At 41.1% G+C, this 26,313-nt stretch overlaps 1 protein-coding gene across 5 annotated transcripts in view; it reads right to left on the minus strand.

The window, feature by feature from the left end:
- EML4 (EMAP like 4) overlaps positions 1-25,756 on the minus strand; it is a 145,591-nt gene extending 119,835 nt beyond the window's left edge. The window contains exon 1 of one of the 5 annotated variants that reach the window (XM_079297523.1): positions 25,153-25,756. In XM_079297523.1, coding sequence (XP_079153649.1) covers positions 25,153-25,261 — 109 coding nt within the window. In that variant the 5' untranslated portion in view covers positions 25,262-25,756. Of the gene's footprint in view, positions 1-24,512; positions 25,072-25,152 lie in introns of those variants that run through there. The other 4 variants (XM_079297522.1, XM_079297518.1, XM_079297517.1 and 1 more) reach the window with 4 other exon arrangements.
- Between the last annotated feature and the right edge of the window lie 557 nt (positions 25,757-26,313).

Below are 26,313 nucleotides of genomic sequence, written 5' to 3' on the forward strand. Positions count from 1 at the left end.
AAATTAACCAAAAGTTCAATACAAGTGCTCCCCAAACTGATGCAGCTGCATAAGTAATGACTACATTACTAGTAATCCTTAGAAAATAGATTATATTCTCCACAATTAATTTGATTGTTGAATTTCAATCAGAGTGACAGGCCAAGAAATACCTTTATAACTGCAAATATACAGTTATACAAAGTACAACTATAAGCAAAGTTGTATCCAGGGGCAGAGATGAACATCAGAGCTGCCTAGAAGTTAGTGGTTTTCTCCAAACTAAAGTTACCAACTTGCGTCAGAAACTCAAAGATTGCACACAATCTTGATTAAGTCACCACAAAGACCAAGACCTCCAGTGATTGCATACAGTGAAAACAGAACACATGATTCTTCTCTGCAGCACCATAAGGGAAATCCCCAGCTGCACATGATCTTTTCCTTCTCAAAACCCTGCCCCAATTTCCCCTAACACCAAAGTCCTCTCTCACTGAAACTGAAATTTAAGATGAAAGTGCAGGCCCTTCCACCAGATACATCCTGATGCTCAATTCCATATTCAACTACTGCAAGGTGAGTTTCAGGAAACATGAGAAGAGAGAGGGGGGAAAAAGCGCCCCCCCCCCCCCCGCCCCCCAAAAGCAACAGAAAACCAAAAATAAATAAAACAAAGAGTAAAAATAAACCAAAAAAGAAACTCAACTAAAAAAATCATACACCACTGCCCCCCTCCAAAAAAAAAAAACAAAAAACAAAAAAAAAAAAACAACAAAACCACCCTCTCACCACTGTCAACAATGAAAAAAATTAAAATATTATAAACATCTTCCTTTAGGTTAAACTAGGTTACAAGTTTTTCCCTGTATTTGACAGCAGATTCTTTTCAGAAGAGTGACTACTCCTCAAGGTATGGTGAACATGGATACGAATTCTGCTCAAAACTGAAGGCATTTTCTTTTTTGTAAGCACTCCTGCTGGCATCAATCTATACATCCAGCACTTCGAACAACAGATCATTATTTTCTGTGCTTCCAGCAAACTCAAATGTTTAAGAATAAAAGGGCAATGCACCTCCATTTGTATTTATATTCCTTTACATTTGACAAGTCAATGTCTCTAGTACCGTGCACAGCTGTATAAATTCACACTTGGAATTTTTTCCACATTCATTCCAATAGTTCTTAAGTTTTTATTTTGCTTACACAATTTAAAAAAAAAAATAAAAAAAAGCTACTTTTATACAGCCTTCAAAAAGATTGTATCAACACTTAGGACAAAAACAAACACATGCAAATTTTCAAGAACAATTTTATGGCCATTTTCAGGACACTAGTTCTGATCTCTGCCACCACCATGTTATCTTTTGCAGGTGATATTGTGACCACTGCATTTGATAATAAAAGTCAAAGCATACTGAAAATGCATGTTCATTCATCAGTGCCACACAGAAGATACTTTTTTTTCCATGGATTTTGTAGAATTTAAGACATCTACCAAACACTTGTCTACTACCAAAGTCAACATCCTTGTGTATTTTTTGACAATCAAAGCTGCTTGGTTTAATTAAAAGGCAAGCAAATGCACCTTTGGTTGTGCAAACCTTCTCAAGTTCAAAACAAACAAGAAATGGAAAGAACGTGAAAGTAATAATGGAGTGAGATTAGTAAAATTAAGGCATGATGTAAGGTTAACCTGACTAATGCAGAGCTATGGGCATATATTTTAAATACAATATACCTGTTTAAACACATCTGTCAATGCAGGAGATTGTGGTGGGTGAGTTTGACAAGGGGAATGGGACGAAAAGGGAAGTGTCAGGGAGGAAGAGCAGGAAAAGAGATGTAAAATCTGTGCAGTCACCACAACACAGGACTATCATACTAATGCCCCCTTATGACAGGAGTGTTGGATTGAATTATTCCTGTCAAACTGCTGTGCAAAACCGGAAGCAGCTACCTCCCCTATTTGCAATTCCATTGCTCACACTGACACAGTGGAAAATTCTCCACAGAGCTCACAGATATCCCTTGTTTCTGAGCTAGAAACACACTCTCCCATCCCCATTTTCTCCCTAGGAAGTTCACAGCTCCATGGTGGTCAGCTGTGGCTATAACATTATTGCCCTATAACATTCTCTCTACCCTGCCCCTGTCTCCACCAAACCCTGCCCAGAGCTGCATCTCCAGGCTCAGATGAGCCCAAGTGTTCCAGGATGGTTGTGCTTACAGACCTTGGGCTTATCCAAGCCAAACACAAGCTCCTTTTTAGAGGAAAAACAATTTACAAAATGAATTCTGAATAACAAACAATAATTTGCCATCACATCCAGAAAAGTCTCACAAAGTGCAAAGAAAATGAAAAAAAAAAAAGAAGAAAAAAGTTGTACATTTAACTGTTTTAAAACTTCAGTTACTTTAAAGCAAAATTAGCTAGAAATAATTCCAGCATGCTGAACCCTCCTGATACTTTGTGTTTTTATTGCCATGCATTCTCCTTAAAGCCTTTCTAACACAGCTGCTTTTCCTATACACAGCCTGCAAACACAGCCAGTGCAAGAAAGCTTAAACAATGTAAATTAGTACTGAAAAAATTAACCCAATTGCAATTCTCCCTTCAGTTTCTTTTCAACTCAAATCACTCTGAATGTGACACTTTCACAAATCTATATTGGTTGAAAAAAACAAAGAAAAAGATTTCTCTGCTGGACTGTCAGCTTTCTGCAAACAACTCCCAATTCCTTCTTAAATGCAGTGATGCATTTTTAGAAGTCTACAGTACTAACAATTTCCATTCCACTAATCTGTTTATTAAATCTGCAGTGCTTAAATGTAAGGATTGGGTGAGAGAAGATATGTGATTATTTTTAGGCATGGGATGAGAAACTGGCTGGGTCACCAGGCTTCAAATGCAGGGGCTGTGGTCTAATGGTCCTGCTGGTGGCTGACCTCAGTGGTGCCACCTCATGGGTCAATACCCAGGTCAATACTGCTTCATCTGGCCAAGAGGATAAACACACCCTCATCCTATTCAAGGGTAATCAATACCCCACTCTTAATGCAGTACAAGGGGAAAATTCAGGTCACGTTCCATAAATAACTTCTGGGTTGAGTCACCGCCCCTGGAGATATTTAAACACCATGAAGATGTGGCATTAAGGGACATGGTGTAATGGTGGAGCTGGCAGTGCTGGATAAATGATTGGACTTGATCTCAGAGGTCTTTTCCAACCTGAACAATTCTATGAATCCATGACATCAGCCATGGGGAGGACTGAAATGGTGGGTGCAGGGCTGCTGCTCCCCAGCACCAGGACAAACTAGAAAACCAGTCTGAAGAAGTCTCACAAGCCCTTCAGGCTGGGATGACCAGCACAAAGACTATGTGTGAAGGTGAAGAACTGGGAGGGGTCAGCAAGGGACCCCTGCAGCAGCCAAGGCTGCCCACTCTGAGCTGTCTGAGCAGAATTGCAGCCAATGTGCTGGCAGAAATTATTATTCCCATCTGGGTGGCAGCTAGACACACATCCAGTTTGGTATGTTCCAGCAGAGAGGAGATTGGCCAGCTGGACAGAGTCAGTGGTAAGGAGGCTGCAGCACATCATGCTAGACCAGAGGCTGTGAGAAAAGTCAAAGTAGGAGCCAATTCAACTCTTCACTACCTTGGGGACTGAGGAGTACAGAAAAAAGTGAATCAAACTCTCTTCAGAGGTGCAAAAAGAAAAGGCAACAAAGGAAACTCCAACTCAGTCACCTGTTTTTAATTTTAAACACCCTCAACCTTTTTTTTCTTTTTTTGCTTATTACCCAGAGTTGTAACCTTTTTTTTTTTTCTTCTTCTAGATATTCAAAATTCAGTGGGCTCAAGACCCTGAGTAACACTATCTGTTTTTGAAGCCATCACTGCTGGAGTCAGAGGGTATTGGACCAGATGACCTCCAGCGGTTCCAACCTACATTTTTCAGTGATTCTATGATCTATTCTAGGACAGCATGCATGGTATAGGATTACAAATGTAATATACCAGTGAGCCAAAACACACTGCCAGCCAGAATGCAAGAATAGAAGATACTACTCTACACTCTTTTGACATACTCTTGTCAGCAGATGCTCCAAAATGCTGTGTCAAAACTCATGGGAAAAGAGGAAAAAAGGGGAAAAAAATCCAGAAATGCAAACATACAGTTGCTTTGACATATCTGTACACAAGGACTTCTATCTTAAATATGGAAGATCACACCTTTCTGTGGCTCACCTTTGAGCAACACAGGTAGTACAGATGCTGGTGTCACTGATCTGGCAAGAAGGGGAAAAACATCTGGTGTTTTTAGTAGGTGTATTGAAAATGGATATTTTCAGAGATTCTGGTTGCTGTTTTAGTGCCACTAGAACCTACTCTGAAGTCACAATTCATTGACTGCTTTATTGATGTGTTTGGAAAAATTATGATTTACTTATGGAATACATATGTATCTCTCATTTTGTCTCAGTCAGAGGTACTTCACTGCAGGACATGTTGAGGAAAACTAGGAGAAGGCATTTGTTTGTTTAAATAGAAGCATCTGATACCCAGCCAAAGTCACAATGAACAATCTGTAACAAACAGCCTGGGGAAAACAGATTTTCTGTAACACAGCTGATACAACAAACTTTCCTCCAACATAAATGTGGCACTGGCGTCTTGCAGAGCCAGTGGGGCTGTGTTTGGGAATTGAGACCACTGCACATGCTGGGCCACAAATTGAGCTGATGCTAATCAACAGAACCCCATCAAGGAGAGGGGATCTGGCCTGCTGTGCTTTGGTTGCATATGCTGAAAAAACTTCAGTAGAGTCTGATGTGACAACTTTGATTTATGTTGATAGACAGTCCAACAGAGAGTGTTAAGAAAAGGGCAAGGGACTACTCATTTCAATAGGAGATCATTTAAGCCAGAAGTTGACAGAATTTGCCCCCTCTCTGAAGAATGTAGAACCAGGCTACTCTACACACACAGAATACTCTACACACATAGAAAAAAATTACTTTTTGCTAATAAATATAATAAAGATACTGTGTGTCTCAAGTTAAAGTTAGTTTTAGAAGTCTAAATGAAATTTACTGTGAAATCTGGAACCTGGCCATAATTTAGGTGAAACAAGAGGAACCTACACTGGTGAAAAGCACAGGCGGCAGTAGAACCCAACAATAGGATAAAAGGCAGCAATAAGCTGTCTCTTACACACACTGATCTTCTTCCTCTAGTCACAAAAACATTTCTCATTTACTCACTGAAAAGTCTATTTTCATTTGAAAAACTAATATTTTGAAGAATTTAATTTTCACTGGTGGCCTGTGGGGAAGAATGAAGGGAGACAAAAGAAAACAAGCCTATCCAGGACTATATCTCAAAAAAAACAAAACAAAAAAAAACAAAACAAAACAAAAAAACCCAAAAAATCCCAACAATTCACTTGCTCCTTGTTGGTTAAAGTTGTGAGCATTTACAAACAAGCTCATAAGCAAATCATGAAGACTGGTAAATAGACTGGAGAATTTATGCACTAAAATATAATTTAAAAATAGAGGTTGAGACACTCAACTATTACTAAGAATGCATTTCTGATATTTGGAAAACCTGATAGCCTGTATTGTAAGAGTTTCTGCATGACCTGCACAAGTTCTTATTGAATGGAGTGCAATTTATACAATCATATATGTGAAAAGAAGGAGAAGAAAAAAAAAAAAGAGAATGGAAAAGAAGGTAGAAATTATTTCAGTAGAAGATTCCCTGTTTTGCTGGCCCAAACATTAAGTCTTCTGAAGACTTCTGATTAAAGGAGTACATTTAAACATGTTCATTCAAACTAAAAACATTGCAAAGATGCTAAATGCTGAACTCCTCTCCACTCTTGCCAAGCTGCAAATTAACATTTTGAGTGTGCATTACATTGTTGCAAAGCCACCTACACTGATAGATTAAGCTATGTGCAAATACACACTCACTGCAAGAGTTTTTGTTAGCTCCCTGATTGCAAAGAAATACAACACAAAAATAACTCGAGCAACATGTGTCAGCAGATCAGCCAACAAGCAAAGAACAAGCCCTGCATGAACAGATGCAAGGGGAGGAAACAAAAACCCCATACCTAAAAACCCTTTGAGAGGGCATGTGTGGCAGAATGTGATCAGTAACTAAAGATGCCAGCACTTATCAGTTCCTAAATTCCTGTCTGCTGGTTTGTCAAGTGTCATTTACAAAAATGACATTTTTGCCTGAGCAAATGAGACTCCATGACTCAAGACAGTGTAGAATCAGAAATGTAAGATTTAAATAGATATATCTGGGTAATTAATTTATAAAATACAGAAAAACTGAATAACCATTCAGACATTTGAACTAAGTATGCAGTTGCATCTAATACAAGTACTATAGTTTGTTAAATTGGGAAGGTTATACAAATGAGAAGTCTAGACATGTTTACTATAAATAACAAGAAAGTGCAATTGTACAATTAAGTTTCCTCTACCCACAGTCATCTCCATGTCATTTCAGATTTGCTTATTTAGACAATTAAAGTAAGCAGATAAAACCACCATAAAGAGCTGGAGAAACCATTATCTGTCCAGTTACAGAAACAGAAATCTGAAACATTTCTATTTAAGTATTTTAAGCAAAGAACACCTGTACAGGGATTTTTTCAAACAGTTACAACCCCTAGTTAATGGTTTTACTAGGGGGCATCAATGTTTTGCAGAAGCAAGAACATATCTACCATTTTTTTCTTCACTCACACTAACAACTTCAAACATACCCATACAGAAAGAGCAAAGTGATCAAAAGGCAACTTTCAGATGAAAAAGTATCCATTTATTAAGATATGCATGCCAAAAGCCATAGCATGTATTTTTGAGTAATGCAGAGGAACTTCTCTATGAGGAAATGAACTCAATCACTGAGCTTTAACACTCAACCATCCTCTAGATTTTTCTGCATCACCTTATCTTTCAACACATTTTGGTTATTACAATCATCTGTGCTCCCCATCTGCTTTCAATTAAATATTTATGTGTTTATTTCAAGATATAATGCTGTCTCCTGTCTTGTGCCAGCCCACACTTCACCTGAGCTAACACCACGAGCTGGTGTGAAAGGATGTGCTGGGGGAAGCAAGCACACCTCCCTTTACAGCATCCCTCTCCTTTTGTCAAACTTTACATTTTCATACTCACAGCAAATCACTTCCAGGTGGGCCTGTGCTCTTCTTGCCTGATTTCTACTCAAAGACAATTCTTGATGAAATACTGATAACCAATTCAGCCATGGTTCATGATGATTGTGGACCCACTGCACACCATCTTCCTTGTGCTCCACACAGAAAATTGGTGATGTAACTGAGTGACCTACACATTTCTGCTCCAAAATACAGTTTCTGTTGTAATTAACTCCAAAATATCACACACACACAGAGCTTTCCATCCTTCCAAGGGCACAGTTGGGGAGGTTTTGCCAGCTTGCAATGGTTTTTCTCATGGGCTTCTGACTCCTGAGCAAATCTGGTCACCTGGTAAAACAAGTCACATTCTGAACAGCTGAATCTCGCAGGCACCATAGGAAATACCAGGAAAAGGAGTCCCCAGAGAAGAGGGAGCTGCTGATGGGTGTGGTGACAGTGTCTTCCTGAAATCCTAATGCAGAGGAACCATCACAAACCTTAAATGTCAGATGGTGCCTCACTGCTGCTACATCAACTCTTTAAAAAATAAAAAAATGTGTGCAAAGAACACCATACCATGCCAGCTAATTGGCCTTACATGTCAAGGCAAGCTTTCCAGGTTAAATGCTCACCAAATAGAATTAATTTTAGAATTAAAAATAATTAACAGTACATAGGGTGTCATTTACAAAGCAGCAGTTCTGAGGGGGTTGTTGTTATAACAGCAACTGAACAAACAAGCCTGACATTGCAAAAGCTCCTTCACTCCCCTGTTTCTCAAAGCAACTGCAAGCAAACACCCTCCTCTTTACACACAAGGGCTTGTGAATAGGTTTAAGCTTACTCTGTGTGAGAAGCAAGTAAGTTTATGGGAATTTCTAGTTGCAAAGGACAGTTTTCATCTAAAATGCTAAAGGACCAGGGCAAAGGTTTCATAGAAAAGTGGTGAAATCCTTTAAAGTATAGAATTTGAGTAAAAAAAAGTCTAAACCACTGATAAAGATGACTACAGAAGTAATTGAGACTAGGAGAAATATCACAATATCTTTCTTTAAAAGACCATAAAAATGATACATTCACAAGCATGAGAAAAAGCTTACCATTAGCAATCCCAGTCCTCCATACTGCTAAATTTTGCTCCCCTTCTAATCCTGGCCTTTTTCCTAGCAGTATTTCAGAAATAGCACTGTACAGGAGGTTCTGTACTCCAGAAACTATTTTACTCAAATTGCACTTTTCAACAAAGATGATGTCTTTTGAGAAATCAAGATGATTTCTCTTAAGCTTAACATACTTGCAACATTGTTGAAAATAATCAGATTTTTTTTTTTTAATTACACACACACTTATTGTAAAAAACACAAATCACAAAATTCACTTTTCCTGCATTACAAAAAGAAAATCCCCATTTTGCAGACACAAACAGTTAGTACCTCAGCAAAGCACATAAAGAACCTCTTAGATGGCCCACTGAAAGGCATTGGGGCAAGCCTCTAAAGGCTTCAAACCACAAGGCTCTGAAGCATTTTGCATTTCACATGACTCCTGAATAATCACCAATTGAATCAATATTTAGCCCCAAGAAGTAATAAAAGAAGAATAAAGTTTCCAGACATGGAAATAAGTTTTGAGATATTATAACCTTGTGATTGTCATTGTCAAAACTAAACCCCATTCTTTCGTCTGTCATGAAGTGAATTCAGTACATAGCCTTTCTTAAAGCCTTGACATTTTACTGTGGCAGCAGAAATAAAACAAGGGAGGATGCAGATGAAAAAACAACTTGGAACAGGCACTTTTTATGCAAAGCTCATCATCTGTGTTAGTATATTGCATGTGAACCCCACATGATGTTTGGAGTGAAGTTAAACATAAAGAAACTATTAACAAAGGAACAGTTATTATGTGTAACAACAGTAACATATAAAATACTGTTGAAACTGTGTGAGAAAGTAGGAAACAAAAAGATGCAAGAAAAATGCTCCAAATAGACACAAATAGTAAGAATTGAAATTATTATCCTGAATAAATGTGATAGTGCTCTGTCATAAAGGGTGAGCAAGGACCAATAGGGACCAGAACTGCAATTCCACACAGGGATCAAGAATGATCAAGTTGCCCAGGGCAGGAGGATAAAAGGATTATACAACCAATCCTGAAGTGAGGGAGTCCCAAATGACTCCCATACAATTACAACTTCATTAACTATAACCTAAAATTACATTTTTCTCACCTTGCCATGAAAGTGCAGCTGCAATTACTGCTATGAAATATTTAACCACTGTCTTTGAAAAGATGAACCAAACTTATGCCTATTTCTAAGGTTTTTGTAACACAAGGCTATTTTAAAAAAGAGGAGTCATGAAAGAAAATAAGCTGACAAGCTCTCAAGAGTATGTTTCTCTCAAAAGGAGTTGCATGCTGCACTACTGTTGGCAAACAGAACTAAGGTTGCAAAACCACTTTTATTATATTTTTTGCATGTTTTCAGAGGTCTGTAACTTTCACAAGTTTTTCCCTTTTTATTTGAAAGTTTTCACATTCACTCTGGGAACTCCCTCAATAAGCACCTGAATATTCTTCTTAAAATACATATGAAAAAAGAATTGTACTCTACAGTGTGAGCATCCATAATAGCATATGAAAAAGTCTGTATGGCCAATCCAAACCTGATGCCCCTGTCAGTTTAAGTATGCAACCAAAATGTTGGGGAATGGGATTTACACAGCTTAGTAAGTGAAATAGAATCCTTAGGGTTGGAAATGACCCTTAAAAATCATCAAGTGTGACCGTCGACCCACCACCATGTTTACCACTAAACCATGTCCCCAAGTGCCACACTGTTTCTTGAATACTTCCAGGGGTGGTGACCCCAACACTCCTCTGTGCAGCCTACTCCAGTGCTTTACAACCCTTTTGTAAAGAGATTTTTCATAATGTCCAACCTAAAACTCTGCTGGCATAAACTACTACTTTTTGTTTAAATTTTTTTATTATTTTACTCTTTTATTTTTTTCCCTGCTTGTAATATATCTCTGGATTCACAATTTATGTTCATGACAACAACAAAAGGAAAAAAAAAATAAGGAAAGAATTCTGAAGAAATGTAATATAAAACAAATTATAAACCAGCAGCTTTCCATCTGGAATTATTCAGAGGAACATATGGTCATATTTTTAATGTAGAAAAGTTTTGTAATCTGATACTTATTTGACTTTCCTATGATTAGCTGCTCCACAATACACTAGCTTTAGAATATGAAGCTCAAAATTGAGTCTTGTAAATTAAGTTAAAATTGACTCCTTAATCTCAGATATTTCCATAAAATCTACATTCTAAGGGAATATACATTTTCCACAAAATCTACATTCAAAGGGAATTAGGCTGGCTTATTTTTTTATTTAGCATACAGCAACAGTAAAATAAAATTAAAACACGTTTTCTCATCTGGAACATATGCATAACTGCCTTAATAAGGACAGCAAGACAAATAATGATAATTAAATGGGATAATTACATCATTAGCTGATTTTAAGTTTGGGGTTGGTTTTGTTAAGAAAACAGCACTATGTTTGCTTATGCTTCATTTGTGAGAAGACACAATGACATAGGTGGATGTGTAATATTGGACTTTGCCAGAAACCTTTGAAAAGGAAAATCCATTCTGTCTTTTCACACACTCTTTTTGAGAATGGCAGGAGGACAACAGGAAGAAGCGGAGGAAAAGCAGCAGAGGGAGAAGAAAGTTGCTGGGATTTGGAGAGTACTGGGATGTTCAAAAGCATCCAACTGTCTCCCCAGCTGCTCCACTACCACACCAAGTTGTTCCTCCTCCCCCACAGCATCTGCCCTGCAAGCCACACATCAAGGAGATATTTTCACCCTTGTGTGTAGAGTGAACCAGCTCTACCCACCTTGCAAAGGGGAGCCAGACCACAGGCTGCCCATACTGGGCAGCACACACCAATCTTCTGATATTTCTTTAAACAGTGTTATCTTTACAGTTTCCAAACCAAGTTTTCAGGCCACTATCTGCCCACTCACCTCCCCACATCCTCCAGAGAGACAGTGACAAACTGATGCTCCCAGTAACCTCCCACTGCCAGTGACCCACAGAAGCCAAAGGCAGACATGTCAGTGCTGCAGCCCCTGCCCTGGGCTCCCTGGGGAGAGCAAGCTGAGCCCACAACATCCAGCATCTCAAAATTCCTCAGAAAGACTCAAGGGTTTCTCCAACACCACTAAAAGAACAGAGTTGCTGCTGTCACCCTGGGCATGTGAGAGAGGGGTCACCACGAGATAAACCATCCAGCCTGGCAACTCAGATCAGGAATGAGCTGATTTTCTGCAGAAACACACTCATCATGTTGATGGGCACACATCTAACCCTAAACATTTTATACAAGAAATCATTTGGGCTTCAAGTGCTCACCTTTCGTTTTCCCCACCCTACTGCCCTCAAATACAGCCAGTACTCAGTATTCACCTGAAGAGGGGTTATAAAGGCAGGCTAAAAAAAGAAATAAATAAAAAATTATTTACATCCCAAGACAGAAGAGTCACACTCACAAGCCTGGTGTCCCCTACTGCCAGAGCTGTCTCTCAGCAGCCCCCTGCAGTCCTCCAGCACAGCTTCATGCAGCACAGGGTCTGAGCCATGGGATGGGTACATCTCTTTCCCCAGCACAGCAAGATGAGCTCTCACACACAGAGCAAAGCACATTCCCAAAGGCAGCAGTGCATTGTCCATCCTCCCAGCAGGGGATGCAGTGAAAACACCATCAGAACTTGACTCCATCTGGTTTGCTCTTGCTGACACTTTCAGAAACATTCTTATACAAACAGGAACACTGACCTACAAAAAGACTACAAATTACTGCCTCAAAACTAAAACAGAGGGGTTTTTATGTAGGTAGAAAGTAGATGACTACTTGATACAGAGCTTACTCAAAAGGGCATAGAAAAGTGAAATGCAAAATGAGAGCAGAACAGCACACATGGCAATAAAAAGTTCACAGTAACAGAAGAGCTTCAGTACATCTTGGTAATTGTAACTACTCTGACTGTTACAAGTCACTTGCCAGATCAATAAAAGAGGCAGCACTAGAAAGCACCTAAATACAACCGTGTTCAATTACAAAGCCAAAGATAAGTTTTCTACTAATTACATTGACTCATGTGGGTTCAAAAAAATACTCTCAGTAATAAAGCAGATAAAATACACACTACGCATGTGAAATAGTGTGCACAGTAAGAAATCATTAACTTTAACACCACAAAACATAAAAATTAGCTGCAAAAGCACCACAGACTCCCCAATGATCTGATGTTGCACTTCCTTCTAAGTTTCATGTTGTACACATGTAATTGCTGCAATAAAAATTGAAATTTTTTTCTTGGAAGAATGAGTTACGTCAAACAAGACAATCAAACCAATAATGATTAACAAATAAGTGGAAAGTACTTCACAGGATAAAAAACTAATATAAATGCCTCTATGATTATTTGTTATATGTTAAAAAAGTATAGCTCTAACACGTTTCTAAATAAGCAGGAACTTATCTACTTTCAGTGTTTTTCTAGCAAAGATGGTCCTCCAAAGCTTTTAGTACACAAGCACACAAAAGTACAAGTACACACACAAAAAATTAGAAGAGAAGAGGGTAATGAAGAAAATCACATGGCAGCCATTATCTTATTTAATAAGAAGGATGGCTTTTGTTAGAAGAGAACTGAGGAGCAGAACGTTTATACTGAACAGCCAGTATAAAAGCAAAAGCACCTTCCTGCTCCAAGATCCCTGGAAGTGGCCCAGAAAGACACCAAGTTATCAGGGCATCAATGTGACTGAGTTTTCCATTTTGAGAATATGAATGGTTCACATAGCACAAGAGATAAATGACTAAACCTATTCTGTTTCCAAGAGACCAAAAATTGTTTCTGTAATGCTGAAACCACTAGGAGTCAGCATCTGAGGAGAGCACAGATTAGAAAAAGGGTGATGTGACATAAAGTAGGCCATGATAAGCATGGTGAACATGGCAAGCATGCCATACACCACCTCAAGAGCTTTCCAGCAAAAACTTTAAGTTAAATGGCATTCAGTGAAAAACAGACAGAGAAGGGGGGATTAAACATTAAAGTTGTTGAGGCAGGTGACAATCACTATGAAATGGCTGGTTCTGCATCCCTGTTTCTCAACAAAGAAAGATGCAGATCAAAGGCAGGAGCCAATACCCGAGGCTTTTAAGCCAGAACTGCAACTCATGAGTTGGTAACATCACAGAGTAATTAAGCTGATAAGGAAAACTGGAGTTAAGAGTCACAGGCCACTCTCAGATTACATCAACCCTACCCATTTTTCCTCTAAAAATACATAGCCAAAGATAATAGAAAATACAGAAGAGCCGTTTGCCAAAATGCAGCTTCTTGCTCATCTTAAGCAAGTCACTTCTTTCTAGTAAAGATTTCTATCTTCTTCTGCCTGCTAATTAGTTTAACTTCGAAGGTATTTTGAGTTTTAACTCATACACTTTATGCAAAAGACCCATAAATAGTAAGATGGTGAAGACCAACAAAAAAAGCTGCTTCAAAGTTAGCTTAAAGTTTTTCAAAACAAAAATGCATACTGCAGTGCCTAAGATAATCAAGACCCAGTAATACTGACAGGAAACCAAAAGGTGCATTGATCACACATACAAAAAGTAAGTCCAGATAGGGCTATATTACATAAGAGATATGTTATATATAAGGTGAGGGGTGATACAACACAGGAAATTGCATCAGTACAGGTTTGGATTTGATACTGGGAAAAATTCCTTCACTGAGAGGGTGGTCAGACTGTGAATCCTTTAAATAAAACTGGAGGAGAGGGTAGGGGATGTCAGTGGGTGTAGTACTATATATATACACACATATGGAGACACTAGAGTCTGGAAATTGCCCAGTTAGTTTTGGAAGCTAAAATAAGGACTATTCAAATTTTATCTGTTTAAATTAACTTCAATTAAAGGCTGAAAGGCAAATGTAAGCAGTCTTATCAAACACAAATCTGCACAAACTGATAAATACAATATAGGCTGCAAATACTCTATGCAAGCTTTCTTGTCAGTTCTCTTTCAGTTCCCCACAATTCCCTGACATTTTATCTATAGCTTTGGGAAAAAATCCCTTTGTAATCTACAGAAAACAAACAGCAAATGTTTCCATTCATTCACAAAAACCAGTAGCCAAGTTAGAGCCCTTTTGCTGGTAAAGCTGCTGTAGCTATAGGAGCAGGAAATTGAAATTTCTGCTGCAAGTAATAATTAAGTAAATGCAGATAATTAAAAGCACACTTACAAGATACACATAAACCTGTATCATTTAGGCAATAACTCAGCTGATAGGCAGAGAGGGAAACTAGGTAAAAACTCCACTCTAACAATGCTTCAAATACCTCAATCCAGTACTAAACATTTTACACTCCTTGATTCTGAGGTGGATGATGACTTCAACATTTGACTACTAAAAGTCAAATAAAATGCTCTCCCAACCTCATATTTCTCAAGAAGTAGACTACTATACACACATACAAACATTCCTGTAGCAGAGTCACAAGCCTGGCACATATACACAAAATGAATGATCAAAAATCTGTTTAAAACTCAGATGAGTAGATATAAAGAAAACTGGTCTCCTATCTCCAGTTCAGCAAACAGGATGCCAGATTAGAGTTCTACACAATACCACAGAGGCTCACTGACAAATTATCCCAATGAAAAAGCAATATAAGATTCCTCCAAACAAATATTTCCTGAATTTGCTAACACACACCATGACATTTAACCCATAATAAACCATTCTGCAATACACTAAAATCAAAGCTTGGTAACATCCACCAACCTGACAACTTGAATCCCTCCAAAGTTTAAATAACTAACAACTATTAACATCTATAGGTTTGGCATCTAAAAATGAAAAATGGAAGCCTATTTTAAAATTAAATTTATCATCAGATGAGGCCTGGAGCAACCTGTTCTGATGGAAGGGATCCCTGCCCACAGCAGGGGAGTTGGAACTAGATGATCTTTAAGGTCTTTTCCAAGCCAAACCATTTTGTAAATAAACAATAACTTTTAGTCTGTATTTGTCCACATCATGATTAAAGTGGGATTGCTTTTCAGTTCTTGGCTGGAGTGGTTCTAAACTTCAAAGCTTACAAATTTGAAGATTGCCAGCTTCTATCTGTTTTCTTTGCACCTAAACCAGCTAACATGCAAAAGCTTGAGGCATGATGTTAATCTCACACAGAAATTATCTCCACAGTTTGACGATTTTCCAATTGAATCATAAGAATGTTTATCAGTTTGTAATACCATTACTGCTTCATGTGCTGGACAGACTTTGCCAATGCACCACCCAAAGCTCTCCAGCACTTGGGGGCCAGCAATTGCTTCTTCCTATTTTAGAGTTTGTATCAACACTTCAGGTTAGTTATTCTAGCAGACAGGACAGGAGTAGTGCCATACTGGAATATCATTTCTAATGAACCACTTATAAGCCAAATAAAGTGTCCAGGGAGAAAAAAAAAACAAAAAAAACAAAAAAAAACAACTTCACAATCATCTGAATTGTTTACTATTTTCTATGACTATGCCTAAGACCCACTTTTCTCTATGTTTAAGAGGAAGAGAAGCAATTTCTATTTTTAAAGCTCCTTTGAAAGTATCTCAAATCACCCAACTCTTTGTTTATAACCAACACTTCATCCCTCCAAGCATCTTCCAGAAAATACTACAGTGACAGATTATAGAAAACACAGAAAAAAGTCCAGAACTGGAGAAAATAGACATGCAGATGGACTCAGTGCTGCTTCATGCTTATCCTATGAAAGAATATAAAAAATAAATTTAACTTATTGAAAAAAAAAAATCAGAAACAGAGTTTGTACTGCCTGTTATTATCCCTCTTGCCTCATGGTTTTAATGGACATGTTTAGAATTCAGAAAGCAAGAACCACAGCCACACAAACCGCTGATTTCCTGCCAGGTCTCTCTGATGGCATTAACACAGCACACGCTGGGAGAGGAGGGGATAGCAGTTCAATGCAGAATTTCATAGTTAAACAAAGTTGTAATTACCTCCTTGTTAGAGCTCTTGTTTAAAGAAGCTAAGTGATACTACACAGACATGAGTATTGCCATGTCTCTGAATCTTGCAGCTGAAACAGTTTAATTTATGGTTCTTACCTCTGGAGGTTCTTTCCTCCTTTCCACACCTCTCTTTGGAAATACCAAAAAGCAGTTTTAGAAATGCTCTTGAAGTCCATTCAACCAAAATGCATCCAAATAACTCTCAAACCATGCCAACTGCAATGCATGTTCACATATCTGAAGTGGCCTCTGCTCCCAGAGAATCCCAGATGGATGTGAGCAGCAATGACCTAAGAACTGCTCCTACTCAGAGAGTGATTTCACCACCACATCTACACCAAACCAGAGATGTGTGGAAAATCTTTAACAGCAGCCCCTTTTCCTTCCATTCCATGTGGCCCCAACATCATCTGCTTCTGGAAAGGAATTCAGTCATTTGTGCCCTACCTGAAGAATTATGTCTACAAGATCTACAATTATATCTACAATTCAAAGCCAGTCTAAAATTTGCCCATTAGTTACAGGAGCCAGAAGTACTGGAAGATATATAAAAAAGACTAAAAATATTAGTCTGGGGAGGTGACATCCTTCCTCAAAAACTGAACCTGGGAGACTGGTCTCTACTCTCCTATGTTTAAACAGAGCTTGCCAATGCAAATCTTGAGTTCTAATGAAAGAAAGGTCCATATAATGCACACACAGCAGGAAATGTCTTAAGGAAATGGCATGGTCTGCTTGTGATCAAGAATAAAGGAGGACGGAAACAAACGAGCCCACCCTACTGCAGTTCTTTTTTACAGTGATGGGCACAAAGCTATCACAAAGAACACTGAAGTAAAAGCAACATTTTTTTTTGTTCTCAAAAAAGTAACTTAGTTTCCTTACAGTTTACTATTAGTTATACCATTCATCTTTTGTATATTTGGGATTGTTAAATTAGTTATGCATGTGCAGGCTGCCTTGCTTACCTCAGCCACTGACTGAGTTTAAGCATTTTAAAACAATTTCTAGTACCCTTATGTCATCATTTCATTAAAAACCATAAAAAGTGGTGAAATCATTACCTCTTTGTTTGGACGGCAAATATAAATTTCTTGTCAACAGCCATTTTCTCGCTTTTGTGTCTCAACTCAGAATGAAGAAATCCAACTCTTCTGTCTTCAAAATTATAAGGTTCTCATGAAAACTCATTTTCATTTACTTTAACTAAACCACATTTCTAGATCTAACTAATTTACAACATCCCTTTAGGGAGCCAAATCTGGGGCTTAGAACCATTTTTTTTTTCATTTATCCTCTGGGTTTCAAACTCCCAATTTTCCCAAAGGATTATGAAAGCCTGCCAATTTAGCTTGATGCATTAAGAATGTTTACACAAATCCAAAATACAATCAGACATAAACCAGCCTGGTTTCAGCTTCCCCCCTGCTGTATTTTTTAAGCTCAAAAATGGCCAGAGAAATGGGAGCCATCTCCAGGCTGGAACACTGCATTTACAGCTATGAGTGGAGCTTCAGCAAAACTAGAGAACTAGGTGACAGACAACAATGAGTATTTTTCTTCAATTTAATACATTAGAAATTCCATGTAATTGTACAGAATATATCACATCCAAAATACATCCATTTACAGTGCACAGCTGTTGCTCCTGCTCTTGTCCCTCACACTGCATTTCTATTATGCACAAGAGTCACTCACAAGTACAAGCAGCTCCAGGAAGAAGAGGTAGTAAATACAAAGAGTAAGCCTACTTCTGCAATAAGACAGATTTGCATACAAAAATATCTTGCTTAAGAAGATGCAAGAGCATGCAATCCACATCACTAGATGGGCAGAAAGGCATTGAACACACCAACCAAACAAAGAAACTGTATTTCCCAAACACTCCTAAAAAGGTAGCTGTCCTTCCCTACCAACAGCACTGAATGCAAAGCAGAGCAGTGTGGCCATGAAAGAGTCAGGAAAGGGATCAAGAAACCAGCAAAGAACAACAAGACACAGCTATATTTAGTAAACAAGTTAGGCTGACACTATTGAGGATAAGCAAAAGATGCAACCCACTGAGAGGCAAAACAATCAAAAAAACTAATTTAAAAAACTCCAGTTCATTCAACCCAATCTTCGGGTGGGAAGCCTAAGAATATTGTAGCACTCACTGATGGTTTGTAGGATGAATACTTGCATCATGGAGCGAAAAATAAAGCTAAGCAAAAATAAGAAATGGAGCAGGAAGGAGAAAGAAAAGAAAAAAAAAGGCAAAATGAGAAAAAACTTTTTGTATGTTTCAAGATTTAGCAATAAATTCAGGCTTTTAATGTTGATGGTGTTCTCCACATCCCACTCTTCCATAGCACCATCTATCCACTCTGAATTACTGAATGATCAGATCAGACTCAAAGCTGCTCCATGGGCATAAGCATTTGCAATTTGAATGCCCATATGTGTACTTCCTAAAGAGCACTCAAATTCTCAAAATAAATTGCACATTACCATGTGGTATCCAGTTATCCATCCTTCAGCATTCAATTAAAGAAAAGTACAGAAAACTAGAATTCTACATCAATTTAAACAAGTAGATGAAGAGGCAAGTAATTACTCTTTGAACTCCTGGTGCTTACTTGTTTAGAGAGGGAAAAAGTGAGGTGAGCCATGGTTCTATCTGAGCTCAAAAGTAACTGCAGGAAAGACTTCTTGGAAAGGAAGCTAGTGAAGCTTATGAAAAGTTCTTTATGAGGTGATTTTTACCTCCTAAACAGAAGAATAGCCCTAGTAGAAATGCTCAACACCAGCAGGAACAGAGAGACTTGCACTGTCATCATACATGCCATGTGCTATAAAATTAATTATCCTCTAACACCCTTCCCATTACATTATGTGCGGGTAAAACAGGAACAGCATTCTTGGCCTTACAATTGCATTCATTAAGGATTAGGTTTAGCAAGGACCTAAAGAGAGAAGGGAAAAATAAACCTCAGTAATTGATACAAACCACACCAAGAAGGGAAGCAGCTCTGAAGAGCAAGGAGTGGCATGCAGATCACCCTGTACTTACTAACAATACAATAATAATAATAATAATAATAATAATAATAATAATAATGCTTACAAAACAAAATGCTGCTTCAAAGAACTTCCAAGACCACTGCTCCTGACCAATTTTTTCCCTCTGACATACTTCATGATATAAAGCATTAGAAGGAAAAAATCCTTTCAGAGTAAGTTCTTCAGACAAGAGACAATGCTGTCAGATAACTGTACTACCATATCAAAAGTATTCAGTTAAAGAATAAGAAAAATACACTGTAAGGCCAGAAATTATTCTAAGCATCCCAAGCATTAAAAGCCTTTCTAAAGGAGGGAGAAATTCTAAGCAAAGGAGTTCTAACAGGCTCCTGTGTTGAGTTACTACTCACAATGAGAGTAAATATTGCCAATTACTCTGTGCAAAAATAGGATTGTTTTTTAAACACACAACCCTTTGCTTTTCAGCTGGCTAGAGAGCAAAGGGTTCCTCCTCACTGCACATGAACTAAAGACCTCTTTAGCAAAAGGTGAGCCGCCGCCACCACCAAGTTTCTAAAGCAAACAGCCTGTTCCCTCCTTGCTGCTGGAGTTTAATCTCCCCTGGCACCAGCCAAGGCCATCCTTCTCAGGCAGGGGAGAGTGATGTCCTGCCAAAGTTTTTATTTTTAAGAAGACCAGCACAGCAACAATAGCGCACAGCAATCCCAGGAGCAGAGCCTGTGAATTAGGCTGAGCTCGCTGTTGCCATGAGCAATCGCATTGCAGCACCACGGCCACTTCTGCAGTCTAGACGGGCAACGATAAAACTTAATATTCTAGCCCAAATACATGACAAACACCCCACACACTCATTTCTCTGGGTAGTGAGCCCAGCCAGAGATGAATCATCATGCACACACGCTTTCCAGGCTCACAGAACCAGTGACCACAAGATCCTCTCTCTCTGAGCTACCCTGAGCCCTGGACCAGCTCTGCCCCCACAGACTGGGAGCTTTGGAGAAGCTTTACTGGGTTTTAGCAAAGCCACAGGTTCAACAGACACTGCTGGTTCCTCCAGGGCTGAGCAGCAGCCCATACTCATAACACTGCCTCAGAAACTACCTGACACAATACCCAGGAAAAGAAATGGGGCAAAACGATATGATAAAAACTGCAGTTAGCAGCTATACACACTGACAGAACAAAATGCAGATACTACACAAAATTATAAAAAAATAGAATATTTTTTATTATGTCTCCAGTAACAACAGCAGAGCAAAGCAATGATCTCCACTTAGCAATAATTCCAGCTCTCCTTTACTTTCTATTTCTCTGAAAACAAAATGCACAGGCTCAAAGAATCTTTTAAAAAATCCCAAATTATTCTGCTTTCCTAAGACATCAAGGGAAAAGCGATTTTAATTTCTCTATTAAAATATTTTCAACCATAAAGACTTCTTCAGAAAGACTCCTTCTAACCTTCAGGGCATCCTGCACAGTTGCACAAAAACCACGGTTTGAAATCAGAAGTTGAGACTTCTCCGATTTTAATGAGTTACTATTCTGCCACAGATCTCAATAATGGAGAGAGTCTTTTTGAAATACTTTCTTCCACATTGTTATCACACACTGGTGACAAACTTGGAAAAGGCTGCAGTGATTTTTTTTTTAATATAATCTGATGAATGTTTCCGTATCTTTGTTTACCATGAGTTATTGTTACAGAGCTCACTTAGCAGAAGATTTCTCAGAAGGGAAAACAATGCAGCTGCTAAAAGCAATGGAAAACTGTCCAGCAAGGAGCACTCACTCCTCACCAGCCCCAGGCAGCCTGTCACAGCTGGCTCTTCCTGAGTCTAAATCTAGCAGATCTCACCTTAGACACGACCCAGCAAAATCTCTCTCAGAGTTGACAGCTCTGCACAGCACCACCTGGTCCCACCTACCCTCAGCTGAAGGCTCCCACTGCTTCCCTCCCACCACCTGTCATGCTTCTCCTACTCCCCAACAAGCCAATTTAGGCAAAAACCCACCAAAACAGCAGGGGCAAGCAGCAAGGCAGCAAACCTTGATGATACCTAAAAATCAAAATTACTATTGGCAAAACTGTCAGTCTTCTGCAGTCCGGCAGCTCTCTGATGGGAATGTCTGAGCCAGCTCACCTGGGGCTCACAGGCACCAGTGAGGGTGCAGGGCAGTAGTGCAGAACAAACAGGAGGAGGGATGAAGCAGGACAACACTTACTGACAGCCTTAGCTGTGCTATTTCCCACATGGGCTTTCTTGCCTTTTTTTTTTTTTATCCTTTTGCAAGAACTCTCTGCTTGACTCCTCTGGCAGAATCAGCAGTGCTTTCTCTGCCCTGATGAGGACCCTGAGAGGCAGGGGAATTTGGCAGCACCAGAGCCAGACGCCCACGCTGAGCTCCTGTCTCAGCCAGGGCACAAGGATAGAGCCCAGGCGCCCAGTCCAAGTTCACAGACTTCTTGTTCCCATTCAGAAGTGGATGGCCAGAATCCACTGAGCCCTCTGACAACCGTCAGGTTGGCAATGCCAAATGTGAGATATGACTGTCCTGCCTGAGACAATAAATGGGATTCAATTATCACTGTGATATTCTAAAAGAACTGAAGCCACAGTGCACAGGAAATAACTCAGTGCTTTATCAAAATAATCAATACCTATTTCAACCGTGCAAGTTAACTCATAATATATAGATTTATTTTTTTACAGTATACAGTAATTGTATATTTGTAAGCAGAATGCTACATAAGCACTTAGTCAGCCAATAACCAAAACAATTTTCTAAATCACATATAAAATGATTTCTTTCATCTGTTTATTCTCATAAAAATTTCAACGTGGAAGCCAAAAGAAAACAGCTGCGTAAAGTATTTTCAACTATAAGAGACATGCAAGAAGGTATTTCTGCCTGTGCTAGAGGGCACAATCTGTAATAACATTTTGCCTTCCAGATAATGACAAGAGGCATTAAAAGGACAACTTGCTCTCTAATAACCTTGCTTGACTGGTTGAGCATGCACATACATAGACAGCATAGTTTTGCCAACAATAATTTTAATTAATTTTTACATTTCATTCTAAATTACATTAATTTATGGCCTTCCTAAAAGACATTTAGCAGACAGCTAATTAAATTCAAGCCATTAGATTTTAATTAGGGACGTTTAAAAAAAAAGAGGTCTCAGAACAATTCACACATCTTTGTGAACACTATGTGCTCATTAGCAGCTAGAAGAGCCAACAAGTGATTATAAATACAGTAGAGGACTAAGCAGCATGATTCAAATCTGGTAACAAAAAAGTCACGTAAAGTTTCACACTTCAAAGCAAAAGATTCTGGGAATGCCCTGCCCTAAGCCCAAGTCCAGAAAACCTCTGCTCATCACTGCTTGCCACAAGAGCAAAATCAAAGGCCAACTAGCAGTGAATATCATAATACACATTTTGAAAGGTTGAGCTGAGCTTAATCCTCGTTATATACACATAATATCACAGCGCCTTCCTGAACAAACAGGGAAACAAATTAAAGGTCCAGATGGAGCCTCCCTTAATAAGACACACGGGATGCCCCAATGAGCCCATCACAGCTCCAGCACAAGGGTCTGAGCAATGATGATCCCATGCCACTGCTCACTGAGAACCTCCACGTCAGAAAGCAAAGCCTTATTATTTTATAATAATTGAGTTTTTTCTACTTCCAACAAAAAGCAGTTATTTCTAAATATCGACCTCGCGGGACCAATACTGCACGAGTTAAAAGCAATATCGGTGTGCTTTGATATGGTGATCAGTTCTTCTGCTGGGTTAAGAGGTTCATAAATATTAACCATGGAACATTTGCATATGTCACCCACAGGCACAATCTTCCCTGAAAAAACTGGGAACAGAACCCGTACAATTCCTGCATGTGTCGCTTTCTGATCGCCAGATCTAAAATGGCCATGGCAGTTACTTGAGCAAGGACAGTATACCTGGCAGAGAGCCAAACTACCAAAGCATACTGTTAATTATGGTGCACCAGTTTGGTTTGGAGAGATGCCCAAAATGCTGGAGTTGACATTTCAAAAACCTGAAAGGTTAGGATCACACTCAGAAGTATTTAAATGAGTCAATTTTTCCAGAAAATTGAGAACTATTCACTGTTACTACAGACTTTACGGGAGTGACGTAAAAATAAATTAATCTTATTTTTAAGAGGCGCAGATTTATTATTCTACAAAAGATGGAGTGAGTTTGAGCACGAAATGCCTGCGATAGATGCAGCGGCACTGAATATGATGAGAACAGCAGGTAAGCCGCACAGCAAAGCCAATGGTCTCATAATGTGCAGAAATGGAAACTTACACGGTTTACAACTCTTACATTTGGATACATGTTCGGTTCACATTGTAACAAGCACAAACTGGTAACACATGCAATCCATCCTTCAAACAAGTCAAAAACTGGGCTGGTGGAGTATTTTTGCTTCAAGAAACTGGTGAGAATTTCAGAGAACTGAAGGCAGCGCAGCCTGTCAGTTTTCTGGCAACATTTACACGAGCAAGCACTAAATACTGTGGATCACGCCGGGGCTCCGGCAGAGGAACCTGCCGCCCAGGCAGCCGGGAGGGCTCGCCGGGCGCACGGACGGATGCTCGGACACTGGGAAGGCGCCGATTGCCCCGCTAACATTCCCGCGGATGCCGCCAGCGCCCCCAAGTTTCCAGGGGCGCTGCGCTCCCCTTGGAGCCGCTCTGCGCCGGGACACGGCAGAGCTGCCCGCGGCTCCCGGAGCGACACCGGCTGCGACCGGACCGGCGGCGTCCGTCCCGCCCGGAGCAAAAGGGAGAGACAAAAAAACAGAGTAACACTGTAAAGAAACCCACACAACCTAAGCTGAACCGTCAGCCCGAAGCCAAGCAACTAGCTCTGGGGAAGTGCAAACCCACGGCGAGCGAAGAACAAAGAAGGCAAGTGCAGCCGGAGCTCTCGCAACAGATGGTTTGAAGCTGACCAGATTTCGCGCTGGCATCCCCTCCCCTCCCGCGGCGGGCGGTGTTCGCACGCCCCGGCCCGGCCGGCCCCGGGCAGTCCCAGCCGCGGCTCCGGCATCCCCGCCGGCCGCAGGTGCGCGCCCCGGGCCCCGCCGCACGGCGGGCTGCCCGCGCCTCGTCCCGTCCCGTCCCGCCGCCACTCACCCAAACTCCCGGCGAAACCGTCCATCTTGTGCGGGGGGAGCCTGCTGCCGGAGCCCGAAGCGAAGCCGCCGCCGTGCTCGGCCGGGACAGGTTCATTCACCCGCGGAGCGGCGGCAGGCAGCGGCGGCGCCGCAGCCCGGCGCTCGCAAGCCGCCCGGGGCAGCGGCTCCGGCGGCTCCCCGCGCTGGGCGGCGGGAGGCGGCTCCGGCGGCTCCTGCTCCTCCTGCCGCTGCTGCTCCCGCTGCTGCTGCGGGGCCGGCGCTGCCCGGCTCCGTCCTGCGCCGCGACCCCAGCACGGCAGCGAGTGCCGAGCTGCTCCCGCCCCCGCCACCAGCGCCGCCCCAGCGCCCCGTGCTGTCGTGCTTCCGACTCCGCCCGCCCTGGCAGCCGCCGCTTCCCCTGCGGGCGGCCCGGCCCCGCAGCCCCCGCCGGCGGGCGGGCAGCGCCCAGCGCCTCGGGCCGCGGCTCCCGCGAGAGCTGCGGCTGCGGCCGCTGCCCCGAGCGCGGGGCTGCGCGGGGAACGGGGCGGGACGGGACGGGACGGGACGGGACGGGACGGGACGGGCTGCGGGGAGCGGCAGCGCCGGGGCCAGCGCGCCTTCCCCGGCGTGGGTCGGTCAGCAGCAGCACCTCGGTTCACCTTCAAAAGCTTGTGCTGTCGGGAGGGCTCTGGGTGGGTTAATTGGGCGACGTAATGTCATCACCCCAGCAGTCAAAATTCTTAGGTGAATCTGAAAATGTTTGTTCATACTAGTTCGGGGAAGTTTTTCCTCACTGATGTTAAGCCAGGGGAACTGTCACTTCTGTACCCTCGCCTCTCTTAGACCTGGGTATAAGCAGTCACTCCCCCCGCTCCCAGCCAGCCGGGTTCCTGACCGGCTCCTGTAACTTCCAGCCATGTGCTTGATGTCGGGGCGAAAGAGAAAGTAGGACCAGAAATTCAAGTCAGCCATGCTGCGTACTATCTAATCGCCCAGCCAAGGCGATTTCGTATGTTAAGCAACATCATCAAGTTGTATGACGCACTTTCTCCTTGGTCAGGAAAAGCTCCGTACCCATCGCAACATCCTGTTTTGCTATAAGTATTTCCCTGCAATGCACTGCAGGCGAGTGCCGCAATTACACAGAGACGTGGGTAATTGCCTCACATCGGCCCCGGCATTAGCAGCTGGGCCCGCTAATGACAGGCTGTGGATGTTGTTGAACGGGACTGGGGAGAACGCGGAGCTGGAGAGCAGCACAGACCTGCTGCGAGCAGCCCACGTTTCCCAGCACCTTCCATCCGCTGAGGCAAAAGCATCGTTATCTGCAATATTCAATAAACCCTGGAGGTTTGCGCTTGCTAGCGTTTGAGAAAAGCGCCTTGAAATTTTTCATCAAAATCTAATCTCCACTGGATTTTCCAGCAAATTTTGCTGAACAGCTGCCACAGCAATGAATTTGAGAGCAGCTGCCTGCCAACTACATTAATAATCCACCTTCATACATCCTGTAGTCTTGTCAACAAAGATGCCCTGTAGTCGATCTGCTATAAATGAGCCACCATTAGCCTCTAAGGTCTGGTCTTAATTACACCAGGTGTTAGAGTTCCTACCTGCACTTGGAGTATGTTGTAGAATGGCTTCATATAGTCTACTTTCATAGTCTTTTAGCTATGAGAAATGAGCCCCGCAGTCAGTATATTCCAGTCAAAATTCCCTTTAGAATGTTTTGTTTTACAAACAAAAGCAAGAAGAGCCAGGCACTACAGCTTCAGTCCTATCTCCCCACCCCCCATTTATTGCTTGCCTCAGGGCAGGTT

This window comes from Erithacus rubecula (assembly GCF_903797595.1).
Source record: "Erithacus rubecula genome assembly, chromosome: 2".
Classification (NCBI taxonomy): Eukaryota; Metazoa; Chordata; class Aves; order Passeriformes; family Muscicapidae; genus Erithacus; species Erithacus rubecula.